Below are 17500 nucleotides of genomic sequence, written 5' to 3'. Positions count from 1 at the left end.
TGCTGCCATACTATAATATACTGCTACCATACTATATTATACCGCTGCTATACTATACTTCTGCTATAATATACTGCTACCATACTAGACTATACCGCGGCTATACTATACTGCCACTATACTATACTATACTGCTGCTGTACTATACTGCCACTATACTATACTATACTGCTACCATACTATACTATACCGCCACTATACTATACTGCTACTGTACTATACTGCTGCTGTACTATACTGCTACCATACTATACTATACCGTGGCTATACTATACTGCCACTATACTATACTGCTGCTATACTGCTGATATAATATACCACTACCATACTAGACTATTCTGCTGCTATACTATACTGCTGCTATACTACAATATACTGCTACCATACTATATTATACCGATGCTACACTGCTGCTGTAATATACTGCTACTATACTATACTGCTGCTATGCTATACTGCTACTATACTATACTGCTACTATACTATACTATAATGCTGCTGTACTATGCTGCTACTATACTATAATGATGCTATAATATACCACTACTATACTGATGCTATACTATGCTATACTGCTACTATACTATAATATAATATACAGTTATTATAATATACTGCTGCTATAATATAATATATCGCTACTATACTATAATATAATGTTACTATAATATATTGCTACTACACTATACTGCTGTCAAACTATACTGTTACCATACTATACTATACCGCTGCTATACTATACTGCCACTATACTATACTATACTGATCCCAAACTATAATGTTACCAAACTATACTGTTACCATACTATACTATAATGCTACTATGCTTTACTATACTGATGCTATATTATACTGCTGCTGTACTATACAATACTGCTACTATACTATACTATACTGCTGTTCTAATATACCATGATATACTATACTATACTGCTACTATACTATATTATAGTGATGCTATGCTATACTATACTGCTACTATACTATATTATAGTGCCGCTATGCTATACTATACTGCTACTATACTATATTATAGTGCTGCTATGCTATACTATACTGCTACTATACTATATTATAGTGCTGCTATGCTATACTATACTGCTGCTATACTATATTATAGTGCTGCTATGCTATACTATACTGCTACTATACTATATTATAGTGATGCTATGCTATACTATACTGCTACTATACTATATTATAGTGCTGCTATGCTATACTATACTGCTACTATACTATATTATAGTGCTGCTATGCTATACTATACTGCTACTATACTATATTATAGTGCTGCTATGCTATACTATACTGCTACTATACTATATTATAGTGCTGCTATACTATACTGCTGCTATACTATATTATAGTGATGCTATGCTATACTATACTGCTACTATACTATATTATAGTGCTGCTATGCTATACTATACTGCTACTATACTATATTATAGTGCTGCTATGCTATACTATACTGCTGCTATACTATATTATAGTGATGCTATGCTATACTATACTGCTACTATACTATATTATAGTGCTGCTATGCTATACTATACTGCTACTATACTATATTATAGTGATGCTATGCTATACTATACTGCTACTATACTATATTATAGTGCTGCTATGCTATACTGCTGCTATACTATACTGCTGTTATACTATACATATGCAGTTATTCCATACTGCTGCTATGCACACCCATCACTAATTGAACTGTCCATTCCCCTCCAAATCCCCAGGATTACCTAATAGGTCAGCCTGTCTGCTTCATATTAATGAGACATAAAGGAACTGGTGAGAGTTTGTCCCAAATGACAACATGTTCCCTACATAACGAATAGGGACTAGGGTACCATTTGGGACTCACCCCTGTACACCAAGCAAAGCCTCATTTAAAATCTAATTTCAGACCTCCTCGTTCAGTTCAGACCCCATTCTGTACCAACATCACATCAGTTGTCTGACATAACGAAAGCAGAGAGAAATCACCAGAAGGACTGTTTTTCTATACACTAAGACAGCTTGGTGTTTTAAATCTTATTGGTAATCAATTGTTCTGGGGTTTTTTGGTCAATCAGAGGTGAGTGCCTCATTAGACAAGACTGTTTTCTCTGCCTCATTAGACAAGACTGTTTTCTCTGCCTCATTAGACAAGACTGTTTTCTCTGCCTCATTAGACAAGACTGCTTTCTCTGCCTCATTAGACAAGACTGTTTTCTCTGCCTCATTAGACAAGACTGTTTTCTCTGCCTCGCTAAACAGATGGGCGGGGATTGAACTTTTGGAACAATTCCATTGGTCTATTGCACTGCGCATTCTCAATCAAGCACAGCTATAACTGTATTTGAAATCAAATGTATATTTTGAACCCAGCTGTATAAGTCAAATATGTAGCTCAGGCTCTGTCAACCCCACATCGGTTACATCCAGCTAGACAACACCACAGGGGTTACATCCAGCTGGACAACCCCACAGGGGTTACATCCAGCTAGACAACACCACAGGGGTTACATCCAGCTAGACAACACCACAGGGGTTACATCCAGCTGGACAACACCACAGGGGTTACATCCAGCTAGACAACACCACAGGGGTTACATCCAGCTGGACAACCCCACAGGGGTTACATCCAGCTAGACAACACCACAGGGGTTACATCCAGCTGGACAACCCCACAGGGGTTACATCCAGCTAGACAACACCACAGGGGTTACATCCAGCTAGACAACACCACAGGGGTTACATCCAGCTAGACAACACCACAGGGGTTACATCCAGCTGGACAACCCCACAGGGGTTACATCCAGCTAGACAACACCACAGGGGTTACATCCAGCTAGACAACACCACAGGGGTTACATCCAGCTAGACAACACCACAGGGGTTACATCCAGCTAGACAACACCACAGGGGTTACATCCAGCTAGACAACACCACAGGGGTTACATCCAGCTAGACAACACCACAGGGGTTACATCCAGCTGGACAACACCACAGGGGTTACATCCAGCTGGACAACACCACAGGGGTTACATCCAGCTGGACAACACCACAGGGGTTACATCCAGCTAGACAACACCACAGGGGTTACATCCAGCTAGACAACACCACAGGGGTTACATCCAGCTAGACAACACCACAGGGGTTACATCCAGCTAGACAACACCACAGGGGTTACATCCAGCTAGACAACACCACAGGGGTTACATCCAGCTAGACAACACCACAGGGGTTACATCCAGCTAGACAACACCACAGGGGTTACATCCAGCTGGACAACCCCACAGGGGTTACATCCAGCTAGACAACACCACAGGGGTTACATCCAGCTAGACAACACCACAGGGGTTACATCCAGCTAGACAACACCACAGGGGTTACATCCAGCTAGACAACACCACAGGGGTTACATCCAGCTAGACAACACCACAGGGGTTACATCCAGCTAGACAACACCACAGGGGTTACATCCAGCTGGACAACACCACAGGGGTTACATCCAGCTGGACAACACCACAGGGGTTACATCCAGCTGGACAACACCACAGGGGTTACATCCAGCTGGACAACACCACAGGGGTTACATCCAGCTAGACAACACCACAGGGGTTACATCCAGCTAGACAACACCACAGGGGTTACATCCAGCTAGACAACACCACAGGGGTTACATCCAGCTAGACAACACCACAGGGGTTACATCCAGCTAGACAACACCACAGGGGTTACATCCAGCTAGACAACACCACAGGGGTTACATCCAGCTAGACAACACCACAGGGGTTACATCCAGCTAGACAACACCACAGGGGTTACATCCAGCTAGACAACACCACAGGGGTTACATCCAGCTAGACAACACCACAGGGGTTACATCCAGCTAGACAACACCACAGGGGTTACATCCAGCTAGACAACACCACAGGGGTTACATCCAGCTAGACAACACCACAGGGGTTACATCCAGCTGGACAACCCCACAGGGGTTACATCCAGCTAGACAACACCACAGGGGTTACATCCAGCTAGACAACACCACAGGGGTTACATCCAGCTAGACAACACCACAGGGGTTACATCCAGCTAGACAACACCACAGCAGGAATATATAGAAGCAGAACAATTGGCACTGAGCCTGGTGCCAATGGAGAGAAAATACTTTAGAAGCAGCATTAACTTAAATTAGAGCATGTCTCTGACAAGATCCTCACTTTGCTTGTGCCCTTCATTTTCTCTGGCTGCAAACAAACCATTGATGTGTCTCATATGACACCCTATTCCCTACATAGTGCACAACGTTTGAGGACAGCCCCTAAGGGCTCTGGTAAAAAAAAAAAAAAGTGTGTTCTACTGTATATGGGGAATAGTGTTCCATTTGGGACGCAGCCCATTGTGTGAGGAGGTTTAGAGACAGAGAGAGAAGCCAGTCGGACAAGGACAGAAGACCCACACTTATTAGTAAAATCAGCTGTGATTGCTGCCGTAGAGAAGTAGAGCTGAAGCCTACTTCTGGTGATGGGGATAATTGGTGCTTTCATGTTAAGCGACAACAATTTTCTGGACATAAACCCCCCCCCACACACACACACACACACACACACACACACACCAGAGACACACACACACACACACACACACACACACACACACACACACACACACACACACGATTAAAAATAATCACTCATGTTTATTTCTGACAAGAACCCAGCAGTTACCTCAGTCGGATCCAATTTTTGAAGGATTATCTTGAACTTAAAAACTAGCGTAAAACTTTAATTAAAACGAAGTCTCAAATAGGCGCCTGTCCCTAATTAATAGCAAATACACACACCTGTTCCAAATAAACTCCGGGTCTGAATCATTGTTTACGAGGTTACCATGAATTACAATTAATTATTTAAAGAGGTTTAACGTTTGATGTATTATATTAAATATAATAAATTCAGTAATGACTCAAAAGAATTATGGCAATCAACTGCTAGCCATTGGCTGCTAACAGCTGAGAACTGTTAGCCATTGGCTGCTAACAGCTGAGAACTGTTAGCCATTGGCTGCTAACAGCTGAGAACTGCTAGCCATTGGCTGCTAACAGCTGAGAACTGCTAGCCATTGGCTGCTAACAGCTGAGAACTGTTAGCCATTGGCTGCTAACAGCTGAGAACTGCTAGCCATTGGCTGCTAACAGCTGAGAACTGCTAGCCATTGGCTGCTAACAGCTGAGAACTGCTAGCCATTGGCTGCTAACAGCTGAGAACTGGTAGCTAACTGGCAAGCACAAAAACAGTGTTCAACTTCAGGAGTACAGACCCGCAGAAAACAGTCTTGAACATGATTTAGAAAGAAACACACCTGTCTATATAAAGGTCCCACAGTTGTACGCAGTGTATGTCAGAGCAGAAACTATACCATGAAGTCCAAGGGACTGTCCGTAGAGCTCTGAGAATTGTGGTGAGGTATATATTTAGGGAAGGGTATAAAACAATTTCTAGAGTGTTGAAAGTTTCCAAGAGAACAGTGCTCTCCATCATTGGAAAATGTAAAAAATATGGAACTACCCAGACTCTAGGGCCGGCTGCCCGACCAAAATGAGCAAGCAGGCAAGAAGGGCCTTGGACAGGGAGGTGACCAAGAACCCAGTGACCACTCTGACAGAACTACATAGATCCTTGGCTGCGATGGGATAACCTGCCAGAAGGACAACAGTCTCTACAGCAATTCACCAATCTGGGCTTTATGGCAGAGTGGATAGACGGAATCCACTCCTGAGGAAAAAGGCACATGACAGCATGCCTGGAGTTTAACAAAAAAGCACTTGAAAGATTCAGGCCATAAGGAAAAAGATTCTGTGGTCTGAAGAAACAAAAAATGTACTGATTGGCCTGAATGCAACACGTTATGTCTGGAGAAAACCAGGCACAGCTCATTACTTGCCTAACACCATCCCTACCGTGAAGCATGGTGGTGGCAGCATCATGCTATGGGGAGGCTTTTCAGCAGCAGGGGACTGGGAGACTGGTAAAGGATAGAGGGAACAATGAATGAAGCCAAACAGAGGCAAATCCTTGATGTGAATCTGCTTCAGAGTGCAAACGACGTTATCCTGGGGGCGAAGATTCAACACAACGCTGGAATGGCCTTCAGAACAAGAATGTGAAAGTCCTTGAGTGGCCCAGCCAAAGCAAAGACTTGAATCCAATTGAAAATCTGTGCAAAGACTTGAAGATTGTTGTTCACCGCTCCCCATCTAACTTAACAGAACTTGAGAAAATATGCAGGGAAGAATGAAATCCAGATTTGCAAAGCTGATACAGACATACTGAAGATGACTCAAAGCTGATACAGACATACTGAAGACGACTCAAAGCTGTTACAGACATACTGAAGATGACTCAAAGCTGTTACAGACATACTGAAGATGACTCAAAGCTGTTACAGACATACTGAAGATGACTCAAAGCTGTTACAGACATACTGAAGATGACTCAAAGCTGTTAGACATACTGACGACGACTCAAAGCTGTTAGAGACATACTGAAGACGACTCAAAGCTGTTACAGACATACTGAAGACGACTCAAAGCTGTTACAGACATACTGAAGACGACTCAAAGCTGTTACAGACATACTGAAGATGACTCAAAGCTGTTACAGACATACTGAAGACGACTCAAAGCTGTTACAGACATACTGAAGACAACTCAAAGCTGTTACAGACATACTGAAGACGACTCAAAGCTGTTACAGACATACTGAAGACGACTCAAAGCTGTTAGAGACATACATTTTACATTTACATTGTAGTCATTTAGCAGACGCTCTTATCCAGAGCGACTTACAGTAGTGAATGCATACATTTCATACAGTTTTTAATTTTATTTCATTTTTTTTTTTGTACTGGCCCCCCGTGGGAATCAAACCCACAACCCTGGCGTTGCACACACCATGCTGGCATTGCAAACACCATGCTCTACCAACTGAGCCACAGGGAAGCATACTGAAGATGACTCAAAGCTGTTACAGACATACTGAAGACGACTCAAAGCTGTTACAGACATACTGAAGATGACTCAAAGCTGTTACAGACATACTGAAGATGACTCAAAGCTGATACAGACATACTGAAGATGACTCAAAGCTGTTACAGACATACTGAAGACGACTCAAAGCTGATACAGACATACTGAAGACGACTCAAAGCTGATACAGACATACTGAAGACGACTCAAAGCTGATACAGACATACTGAAGACGACTCAAAGCTGATACAGACATACTGAAGATGACTCAAAGCTGTTAGACATACTGAAGATGACTCAAAGCTGTTACAGACATACTGAAGATGACTCAAAGCTGTTACAGACATACTGAAGACGACTCAAAGCTGTTAGACATACTGACGACGACTCAAAGCTGTTACAGACATACTGAAGATGACTCAAAGCTGTTACAGACATACTGAAGACGACTCAAAGCTGTTACAGACATACTGAAGACGACTCAAAGCTGTTACAGACATACTGAAGACGACTCAAAGCTGTAATCACCGCCTTAGGCACTTCTACAAAGTATTGACTCAAGGGTGTGAATACTTTCGTAAATTAGATATTTCTGTATTTCATTTTCAATAAATTAGCAAAAATTTAAAAAAATAAAACATATTTTTACTTTGTCAATATGGGGTATTGTGTGTGAATTCAGCGGTAACACACAAAATGTGGATTAAGTCACAGGGTATGAATACTTTCTGAAGAATGAAGATATATTGAGGTCCGGTCCAGTACTAATTAGATATACTGAGTATACAAAACATTAAAACACCTGCTCTTTCCATGACATAGACTGACCAGGTGAATCTGGGTGAACTCTGTGATCCCTTATTGATGTCACTTGTTAAATCCACTTCAATCAGTGTAGATGAAGGGGAGGATGACAGGTTAAAGAAGGATTTTTAAACCTTGATACAATTGAGACTTGGACTGCAAGACAAGCGCACCGGTTTGAAACTGTCAAGAACTGCAACGCTGCTGGGTTTTTCACACTCAACAGTTTCCCGTGTGTATCAAGAACGCGGTCCACCACCCAAAGGACATCCAGCCAAATTGACACAACTAATGAGGAAGCATTGGAGTCAACATGGTCCAGAATCACAGTGGAATGTTTTCGACACCTTGTACAGTCCATAACCTGACGAATTGAGGCTGTTCTGAGGGCAAAAGGTGGGTAGTAGGGATGCAACTCGATAGTCGGAACGTGTTCCTAATAGTTGGTATACTCAGTGTGTTATTAAATTGAGACGTTAAGATATATTTATATAGCCACTGACCTGTGGAGCAGTCGTGTCCGGTCCAGTTGGGGTCGCAGCTGCAGGTTCCTGTGTCTGTCAGGAAGGCTCCGTGTCCGGAACACTGGTCCATGCAGGACGCCCTGGTGCTCTCACACCCAGACCCGCCCCAGCCCACGAAACAGTGGCACTCTCCACGCACACAAACCCCACGTCCAGAACAGGTAGGGTCCAGGCAGTCCACTGGAATAGAGAGAAAGAGAGATATACAGAGACAGAGAGAGACAGGGAGAGAGAGAGAGAGAGACAGAGAGAGAGACAGAGATAGAGAGAGAGAGACAGAGAGAGACAGAGAGAGACAGAGAGAGAGACAGAGAGAGAGAGAGAGAGAGAGAGAGAGAGAAAGAGACATAGAGAGAGAGAGAGAGACAGAGAGACAGAGTTAGGCAGGTACGCAGTCAGCACAGTCACAGAGGATATAGACAGTCACTCCAGTCTTCTGCTGTTTCCAGTGTCCCGTCCCCCCCCCCCGTCCCCCCGGGCCTCCAGCCCCCCCACTCGGCCGCCCTGGCATCTCTATTAGACAGACAGGGGACAAGGGGCGGATGATCCCTACATGGGGGGGAACAATAACCCTCCACAGTGGGGACTGGGATTCACCGCTCTAGCCTCAACAGGCTTAGTGTTTAGTGCACCCTTTACAAAGCAGACAGGATCTGATGTCTACGGAGAGGGGTCGACTAGCACTCTCTGAGCCCTGGGACGAACAGAAAGGGGATTTACGAACAGGCAAATGACATACCTTCCTTCACAGCAAAACTCAAAAAACAGACCAGGAGGAGTGGAAAGACGGATAGAAGGAGAGAACAAGTAGAGAATAGAGGAGAGGAGAGGACACAGAGAGGAGAGGAGAAGAGCGGAGTAGAGGACAGACGGAAGGAGAGGAGAGGACACAGAGAGAAGAGGAGAAGAGCGGAGTAGAGTAGAGGACAGACGGAAGGAGAGGAGAGGACACAGAGAGTAGAGGAGAAAAGAGGAGTAGAAGACAGACAGAAGGAGAGGAGAGGACACAGAGAGAAGAGGAGAAGAGAGGAGTAGAAGACAGACAGAAGGAGAGGAGAGGACACAGAGAGAAGAGGAGAAGAGAGGAGTAGAAGACAGACAGAAGGAGAGGAGAGGACACAGAGAGAAGAGGAGAAGAGAGGAGTAGAAGACAGACAGAAGGAGAGGAGAGGACACAGAGAGAAGAAGAGAAGAGAGGAGTAGAAGACAGACAGAAGGAGAGGAGAGGACACAGAGAGAAGAAGAGAAGAGAGGAGTAGAGGACAGACAGGCAGACAAATGTAAAAGCATGCTGGAGGGTTGGCCACAGGGCTCTGGTCAAAAGTATTCCACTATAAAGGCAATAGGGTGCCATTTGGGACGCATCATCTGTGGGAAGTGACATCATCAGCTGTGGGAAGTGACACATTAGCTGTGGGAAGTGACATCATCAGCTGAGGGAAGGGACATCATCAGCAGAGGGAAGGGACATCATCAGCAGAGGGAAGGGACATCATCAGCAGAGGGAAGTGACACATTAGCTGAGGGAAGTGACATCATCAGCTGTGGGAAGTGACATCCTCAGCTGTGGGAAGTGACATCATCAGCTGCGGGAAGTGACATCATCAGCTGTGGGAAGTGACATCATCAGCTGAGGGAAGTGACATCATCAGCTGAGAGAAATGCCTGAGGGTGTGACAGCAGCGAGCACTTATAAGGATGAGAACATTATTCAATCAGGTTTACAGCTTGTTGAGAAGATGTACAATACCTGTCCTGATTATATATACAATACCTGTCCTGATTATATATACATTACCTGTCCTGATTATATACACAATACCTGTCCTGATTATATATACAATACCTGTCCTGATTATATATACAATACCTGTCCTGATTATATACACAATACCTGTCCTGATTATATATACAATACCTGTCCTGATTATATATACAATACCTGTCCTGATTATATATACAATACCTGTCCTGATTATATATACAATACCTGTCCTGATTATATACACAATACCTGTCCTGATTATATATACAATACATCCTGATTATATATACAATACCTGTCCTGATTATATATACAATACCTGTCCTGATTATATATACAATACCTGTCCTGATTATATACACAATACCTGTCCTGATTATATACACAATACCTGTCCTGATTATATATACAATATATCCTGATTATATACACAATACCTGTCCTGATTATATATACAATACATCCTGATTATATATACAATACCTGTCCTGATTATATATACAATACCTGTCCTGATTATATATACAATACCTGTCCTGATTATATACACAATACCTGTCCTGATTATATACACAATACCTGTCCTGATTATATATACAATATATCCTGATTATATACACAATACCTGTCCTGATTATATATACAATACCTGTCCTGATTATATACACAATACATCCTGATTATATATACAATACCTGTCCTGATTATATACACAATACCTGTCCTGATTATATATACAATACCTGTCCTGATTATATACAATACCTGTCCTGATTATATATACAATACCTGTCCTGATAATATATACAATACCTGTCCTGATTATATATACAATACCTGTCCAGATTATATACACAATACATCCTGATTATATATACAATACCTGTCCTGATTATATACACAATACCTGTCCTGATTATATATACAATACCTGTCCTGATTATATACACAATACCTGTCCTGATTATATATACAATACCTGTCCTGATTATATATACAATACCTGTCCTGATTATATACATAATACCTGTCCTGATTATATATACAATACCTGTCCTGATTATATATACAATACCTGTCCTGATTATATATACAATACCTGTCCTGATTATATACACAATACATCCTGATTATATATACACAATACCTGTCCTGATTATATATACAATACCTGTCCTGATTATATATACAATACCTGTCCTAATTATATACACAATACATCCTGATTATATATACACAATACCTGTCCTGATTATATATACAATACCTGTCCTGATTATATACACAATACCTGTCCTGATTATATACACAATACCTGTCCTGATTATATATATACAATACCTGTCCTGATTATATATACAATACCTGTCCTGATTATATACACAATACCTGTCCTGATTATATATACAATACCTGTCCTGATTATATACACAATACATCCTGATTATATATACAATACCTGTCCTGATTATATATACAATACCTGTCCTGATTATATACACAATACCTGTCCTGATTATATATACAATACCTGTCCTGATTATATATACAATACCTGTCCTGATTATATACACAATACCTGTCCTGATTATATACACAATACCTGTCCTGATTATATATACAATACCTGTCCTGATTATATATACAATACCTGTCCTGATTATATATACAATACCTGTCCTGATTATATACACAATACCTGTCCTGATTATTTATACAATACCTGTCCTGATTATATATACAATACATCCTGATTATATACACAATACCTGTCCTGATTAGATATACAATACCTGTCCTGATTATATACACAATACCTGTCCTGATTATATATACAATACCTGTCCTGATTATATACACAATACCTGTCCTGATTATATACACAATACATCCTGATTATATCCCCTTACCTGTCCTGATTATATATACAATACATCCTGATTATATATACAATACCTGTCCTGAAATGCTGAATTGTTTCAATGAGCACTATATCTCATCTGGCAGGCTGTTTGATTCAGTGTCCTCTGTCTCTGTACAACCTTGTGTGGATGAACCAGTGAGAGCTGGTCAAACTTTTAGCTTTTTGCCATTCTCAGTGCAGGTGGTACATAAAGCCCTGAAATCCTTAGATCAGAGAAAGCCTGCAGGTCCTGATCTTTTGGATCCCTGCTTTAAAAATCTGTCAGCGGATTTCATAGCTGAACCACTTGCATATCTGTTCAATCTAACCCTGGAATGTAATGAAATTCCAATGATCTGGAAATCAGCATTTGTCCTGCCACTTTTAAAAGGGGGAGATCCAACTCTTTTAAATAATTATAGGCCAATCTCAAAGCTGTCACCCCTGGTGAAAACACTTGAAACCCTTGTGAGTGAACAGCTAAAAGAGTTTTTATTTACTAACTCTAATTTATCAATGTACCAATCAGGCTTCAGGAAGAAGCATAGCACAATTACAGCAGCCATGAAGGTTTTAAATGATATCACTGAAGCTCTTGACAAAAAACCAGCATTGTGTCTCACTTTGTATTGATCTCTCTAAGGCTTTTGATACAGTTGATCATGCTATACTGAGGCAGAGATTGTCGAGTGTAGGTCTTTCGGAGCATGCAGTTGCATGGTTTGTTAACTATCTGTCTGATAGAACTCAGTGCACTCAATTTGATGGGCTCATATCTGTTAAAATGTCTGTCTGTAATGGTGTGCCCCATGGCTCTGTACTTGGTCCCCTCTAATTCACTATTTATATAAATAATTTAGACAAAAATGTCAAATTTTTCATTTTTATGCTGATGATACTGTTATTTACTGCTGTGGCTCATCTCTTACAAAAGCATTCCAGAACTTACAAACTGATTTGTATACTGTTCAACATACCTTGTGTCCAATTGAAGCTTATCCTCAATACTGACAAAACTAAACTAATGGTGTTTTCTAAAGCCAGAAATAGACCCCTGAACCTTTCACCTATTACTACCTGTCAGGGCAAGGAGATTGAGGTTGTAACCTCATAGAAATATCTGGGAATTTTGATTGATGATGGCCTCTCTTTTAAAATGCATATTCAACAACTTACAAAAATATTGAAGCTGAAGTTGGGATTTTATTTCAGGAATAAGGCCTGTTTTTCTTTTGAAGCCAGGAGGAGGCTAGTATCAGCTACATTTATGCCTTTACTAGACTATGGGGATATTTTATATATGAATGCTTCCGCTCAGTGTTTGAGATCAATTGACACCCTTTACCATGGCACTTTGAGATTTATTTTAAACTGCTAAACCTTTACGCACCACTGCACTTTGTATACCAGGGTTGGCTGGCCTTCTCTAGTCACTCGTAGGCTCAGTCACTGGTATACTTTTATTTACAAAGCCATTTTGGGTTTACTACCTTTTTATTTGGGCATTTTTATTGTTCAGAAATGTGGTGGGTCGTCTCTTCGTTCGCTGGACTTTATCCTGCTAACTGTTCCAAATGTCCGAACTGAATTTGGTAACAGGGCTTTTATGTACTCTGCACCATCGCCTTGGAAACGCCTTACAAAATACTTTTAAACTGGAAGAACTTGTCCCGATTGGTATTTTTAAATCACTGATGAATGATCTGGAGACTGATTCCCTAAACCTGTCAATGTTTTTAATTTGCTGTTTTTGATTTTGTTATACTCTTGTGAATTCTATGGTTTTTATTAGATTACTGGTAGTTTTTCATGTTGTTTGTCTGTAATTTTTTTTATGACTTGGTGCTGCCTATCTTGGCCAGGACGCTCTTGAAAAAGAGATTTTAAATCTCAATGAGCCCTTCCTGGTTAAATAAAAATGTTAAATATATATTGACTTCGGAAAATATTCAGACCCCTTGAATTTTTCCACATTTTGTTACGTTCCAGCTTTATTCTAAAATGGATGAAATAAATAAAAACCTTCACACACAATACCCCCATAACGACGAAGCGATAATAGGTTTTTAGATTGTTTGCAAATGTATTAAAAATAAAAAACAGAAATACCTCATTTAAATAAGTATTCAGACCCTTTGCTATGAGACTTGAAATTGAGCTCAGATGCATCCTGTTTCCATTGATCATCCTTGAGATGTTTCTACAACTTGATTGGAGTCCACCTGTGGTAAATTCAATTGATTGGACATAATTTGGAAAGGCACACACCTGTCTATATAAGGTCCCACAGTTGACAGTACACGCCAGACCAAAAACCAAGCCATGAGGTCAAATACTTGTCCGTAGAGCTCATAGACAGGATTGTGTCGAGGCACAAATCTGGAGAAGGGACCCAAAAAATTTCTGCAGCATTGAAGGTCCCCAAGAACACAGTGGCCTCCATCATTCTTAAATGGAAGAAGTTTGGAACCACCAAGACTCTTCCTAGAGCTGGCCGCCCGGCCAAACTGAACAATCAGGGGGAGAAGGGCCTTGGTCTGGGAGGTGACTCTAGAGCTCCAGAGTTCCTCTGTGGAGATGGGAGAACCTTCCAGAAGGACAACCATCTCTGCAGCACTCCACCAATCAGGCCTTTATAGTAGAGTGGCCAGAAGGAAGCCACTCCTCAGTAAAAGGCACATGACAGCTCGCGTGGAGTTTGTCAAAAGGCACCTAAAGACTCTCAGACCATGAGAAACAAGATTCTCTGGTCTGATGAAACCAAGGTTGAACTCTTTGGCTTGAATGCCAAGCGTCTGGTAGCAGCATCATGCTGTGGGGATGTTTTTCTGCGGCAGGGACTAGGAGACTAGTCAGGAACGAGGGAACGATGAACGGATCAAAGTCCAGAGAGATCCTTGATGAAAACCTGCTCCAGAGAGCTCAGAACCTCAGACTGGGTGAAGGTTCACCTTCCAACAGGATAACGACCCTAAGCACACAGCCAAGACAACGCAGGAGTGGCTTCGGGGACAAGTCTCTGAATGTCCAGCCAGAGCCTGGACTTGAACCCGATCAAACATCTCTGGAGAGACCTGAAAATAGCTGTGCAGCGACGCTCCCCATCCAACCTGACAGGGCTTGAGAGGATCTGCAGAGAAGAATGGGAGAAACTCCCCAAATACAGGTGTTCCAAACTTGTAGCATCATACCCAAAAGTCAAGGGGTTACCATAATTTTTTTCGCTTTGTCATTATGGGGTATTGTGTGTAGATTGATGAGGAAAAACATGTATTTAATACATTTTATAATAAGCCTGTAACATAACAAAAACAGCTCAAATAAGCAAAGAGAAATGACAGTCCATCATTACTTTAAGACGTGAAGGTCAGTCAATCAACACCTTTTTTAAGTTTCTTCAAGTGCAGTCGCAAAAACCATCAAGCGCTATGATGAAACTGGCTCTCATGAGGACCGCCACAGGAAAGGAAGACCCAGAGTTACCTCTGCTGCAAAGGATACGTTTATTAGAGTTACCAGCCTCGGAAATTGCAGTCCAAATAAATGCTTCACAGAGTTCAAGTAACAGACACATCAACATCAACTGTTCAGAGGAGACTGTGTGAATCAGGCCTTCATGGTCGAATTGCTGCAAAGAAACCACTACTAAAAGAGACCAATAATAATAAGACACTTGCTTGGGCCAAGAAACACGAGCAATGGACATTAGACAGGTGGACATCTGTCCTTTGGTCTGATGAGTCCAAATTTGAGATTTTGGGTTCCAACCGCCATGTCTTTGTGAGACGCAGAGCAAGTGAACAGATGATCTCTGCATGTGTAGTTCCCACCGTAAAGCATGGAGGAGGAGGTGTTATTTTGTGGGGGTTCTTTGCTGGTGACACTGTCAGTGATTTATTTAGAATTCAAGGCACACTTAACCAGCATGGCTCCCACAGCATTCTGCAGCGATACGCCATCCAATCGGGTTTACACTTAGTGGGACTATAATTTATTTTTCAACAGGACAATGACCCAACACACCTCCAGGCTGTGTAAGGGCTATTTGACCAAGAAGGAGAGTGATGGAGTGCTGCATCAGATGACCTGGCCTCCACAATCACCCGACCTCAACCAAATTGAGATGGTTTGGGATGAGTTAGACCGCAGAGTGAAAGAAAAGCTGCCAACAAGTGCTCAACATATGTGGGAACTCCTTCAAGACTGTTGGAAAAGCATTCCAGGTGAAGCTGGTTGAGAGAATGCCAAAACTATGCAGAGCTGTCATAAAGGCATAAAGAGTGGATACTTTGAAGAATCTAAAATCTAAAATCGATTTTGATTTGTTTAACACTTAAAAAACATTTTTTTTTTTACGTGTTATTTCATAGTTTTGATGTCTTCACTATTATTCTACAATGTAGAAAAGAAAAACCCTTGAATGAGTAGGTGTGTCCAAACTTTTGACTAGGTGTCTCCAAAGGAAGCTAGATGGTGTCACTACAGACCTGGCTTTGATCCCAGGCTGCATCACTATGGCTGTGATCAGGAGTCCCATAGGACGTCATATAATTGGTCCAGCGTCGTCCGGGTAAGGGGAGGGTTTGGCCCAGCGTCGTCCGGGTTAGGGGGAGGGTTTGGCCCAGCGTCGTCCGGGTTAGGGGAGGGTTTGGCCCTGCGTCGTCCGGGTAAGGGGAGGGTTTGGCCCAGCGTTGTCCAGGTTAGGGGAGGGTTTGGCCCAGCGTAGGGGAGGGTTTGGCCCAGCGTCGTCCGGGTAAGGGGAGGGTTTGGCCGGGTGGGCTTTACTTGGCTCGTCACGCTCTAGCAACTCCTTGTGGCGGGCCGGGCTCCTGCAGGCTGACCTCGGTCATCAGTTGAACGGGGTTTCCTCTGACAAATTGGTGCGGCTGGCATCCAGGTTAAGCGGGCAGGTGTTAAGAAGCATGGTTTGACGGGTCATGTTTCAGAGGACGGATAACTCGACCTTCGTCTCCCGAGCACGTTGGGAAGTTGCAGCGATGAGACAAGATCGAAATTGGGGAGAAAAATGGGGTAGCGGCCAGACAACTACTCCAGCTAGTGTGGGCACCAGGACATCGTTACATAAAAGGCTCTAAAGATCCATTAGAATGAGACAGAGAAGATCCCAGGACTCTCCAGATCTTACGTCCCAAATGACACCCTGTTCCCTATGTAGTGGACTACTTTTGTACCAGAGCTCTATGCAGGCTTCTGCACTATACAGTACGGTAGCGCATTATATAGAGAATAGGGTGTCATTTGGGTCTCAACCCAGGTCTCTCTCTCTCGGTAGGCAGATGGTTTGGGGGCGCCAGGCTCAGAGAAGCAGAGAGATCAGAGGCTAGGTCCAACTGACATCACTGTCTCTCCTGGTAATTAATCATACTGGCTGAAGGTCGTAGGAGAAGAAGGGTAGAGGTGCTTGTGGGTCTCTGCTGCACCATACAGCTAATGGTTCCCAAACCCAGATAGAATAGGGGTGT

General features: G+C 42.2%; 1 protein-coding gene across 10 annotated transcripts in view; it reads right to left on the bottom strand.

Annotated features, from left to right (window-relative positions):
* Positions 1-17500, bottom strand: part of tenm4 (teneurin transmembrane protein 4) — a 649554-nt gene that overhangs the window by 261413 nt on the left and 370641 nt on the right. For all 10 annotated transcript variants that reach the window (XM_045704148.1, XM_045704149.1, XM_045704150.1 and 7 more), the window contains one exon: positions 8329-8529. In XM_045704148.1, the coding sequence (XP_045560104.1) occupies positions 8329-8529 (201 nt within the window). The remainder of the gene's footprint in view (positions 1-8328; positions 8530-17500) is intronic.

The sequence above is a fragment of the Salmo salar genome, chromosome ssa20 (genome assembly GCF_905237065.1).
Source record: "Salmo salar chromosome ssa20, Ssal_v3.1, whole genome shotgun sequence".
Classification (NCBI taxonomy): Eukaryota; Metazoa; Chordata; class Actinopteri; order Salmoniformes; family Salmonidae; genus Salmo; species Salmo salar.
Note: the sequence above shows the minus strand (reverse complement) of the source record. Positions and strands in the feature narration are given on the sequence as shown.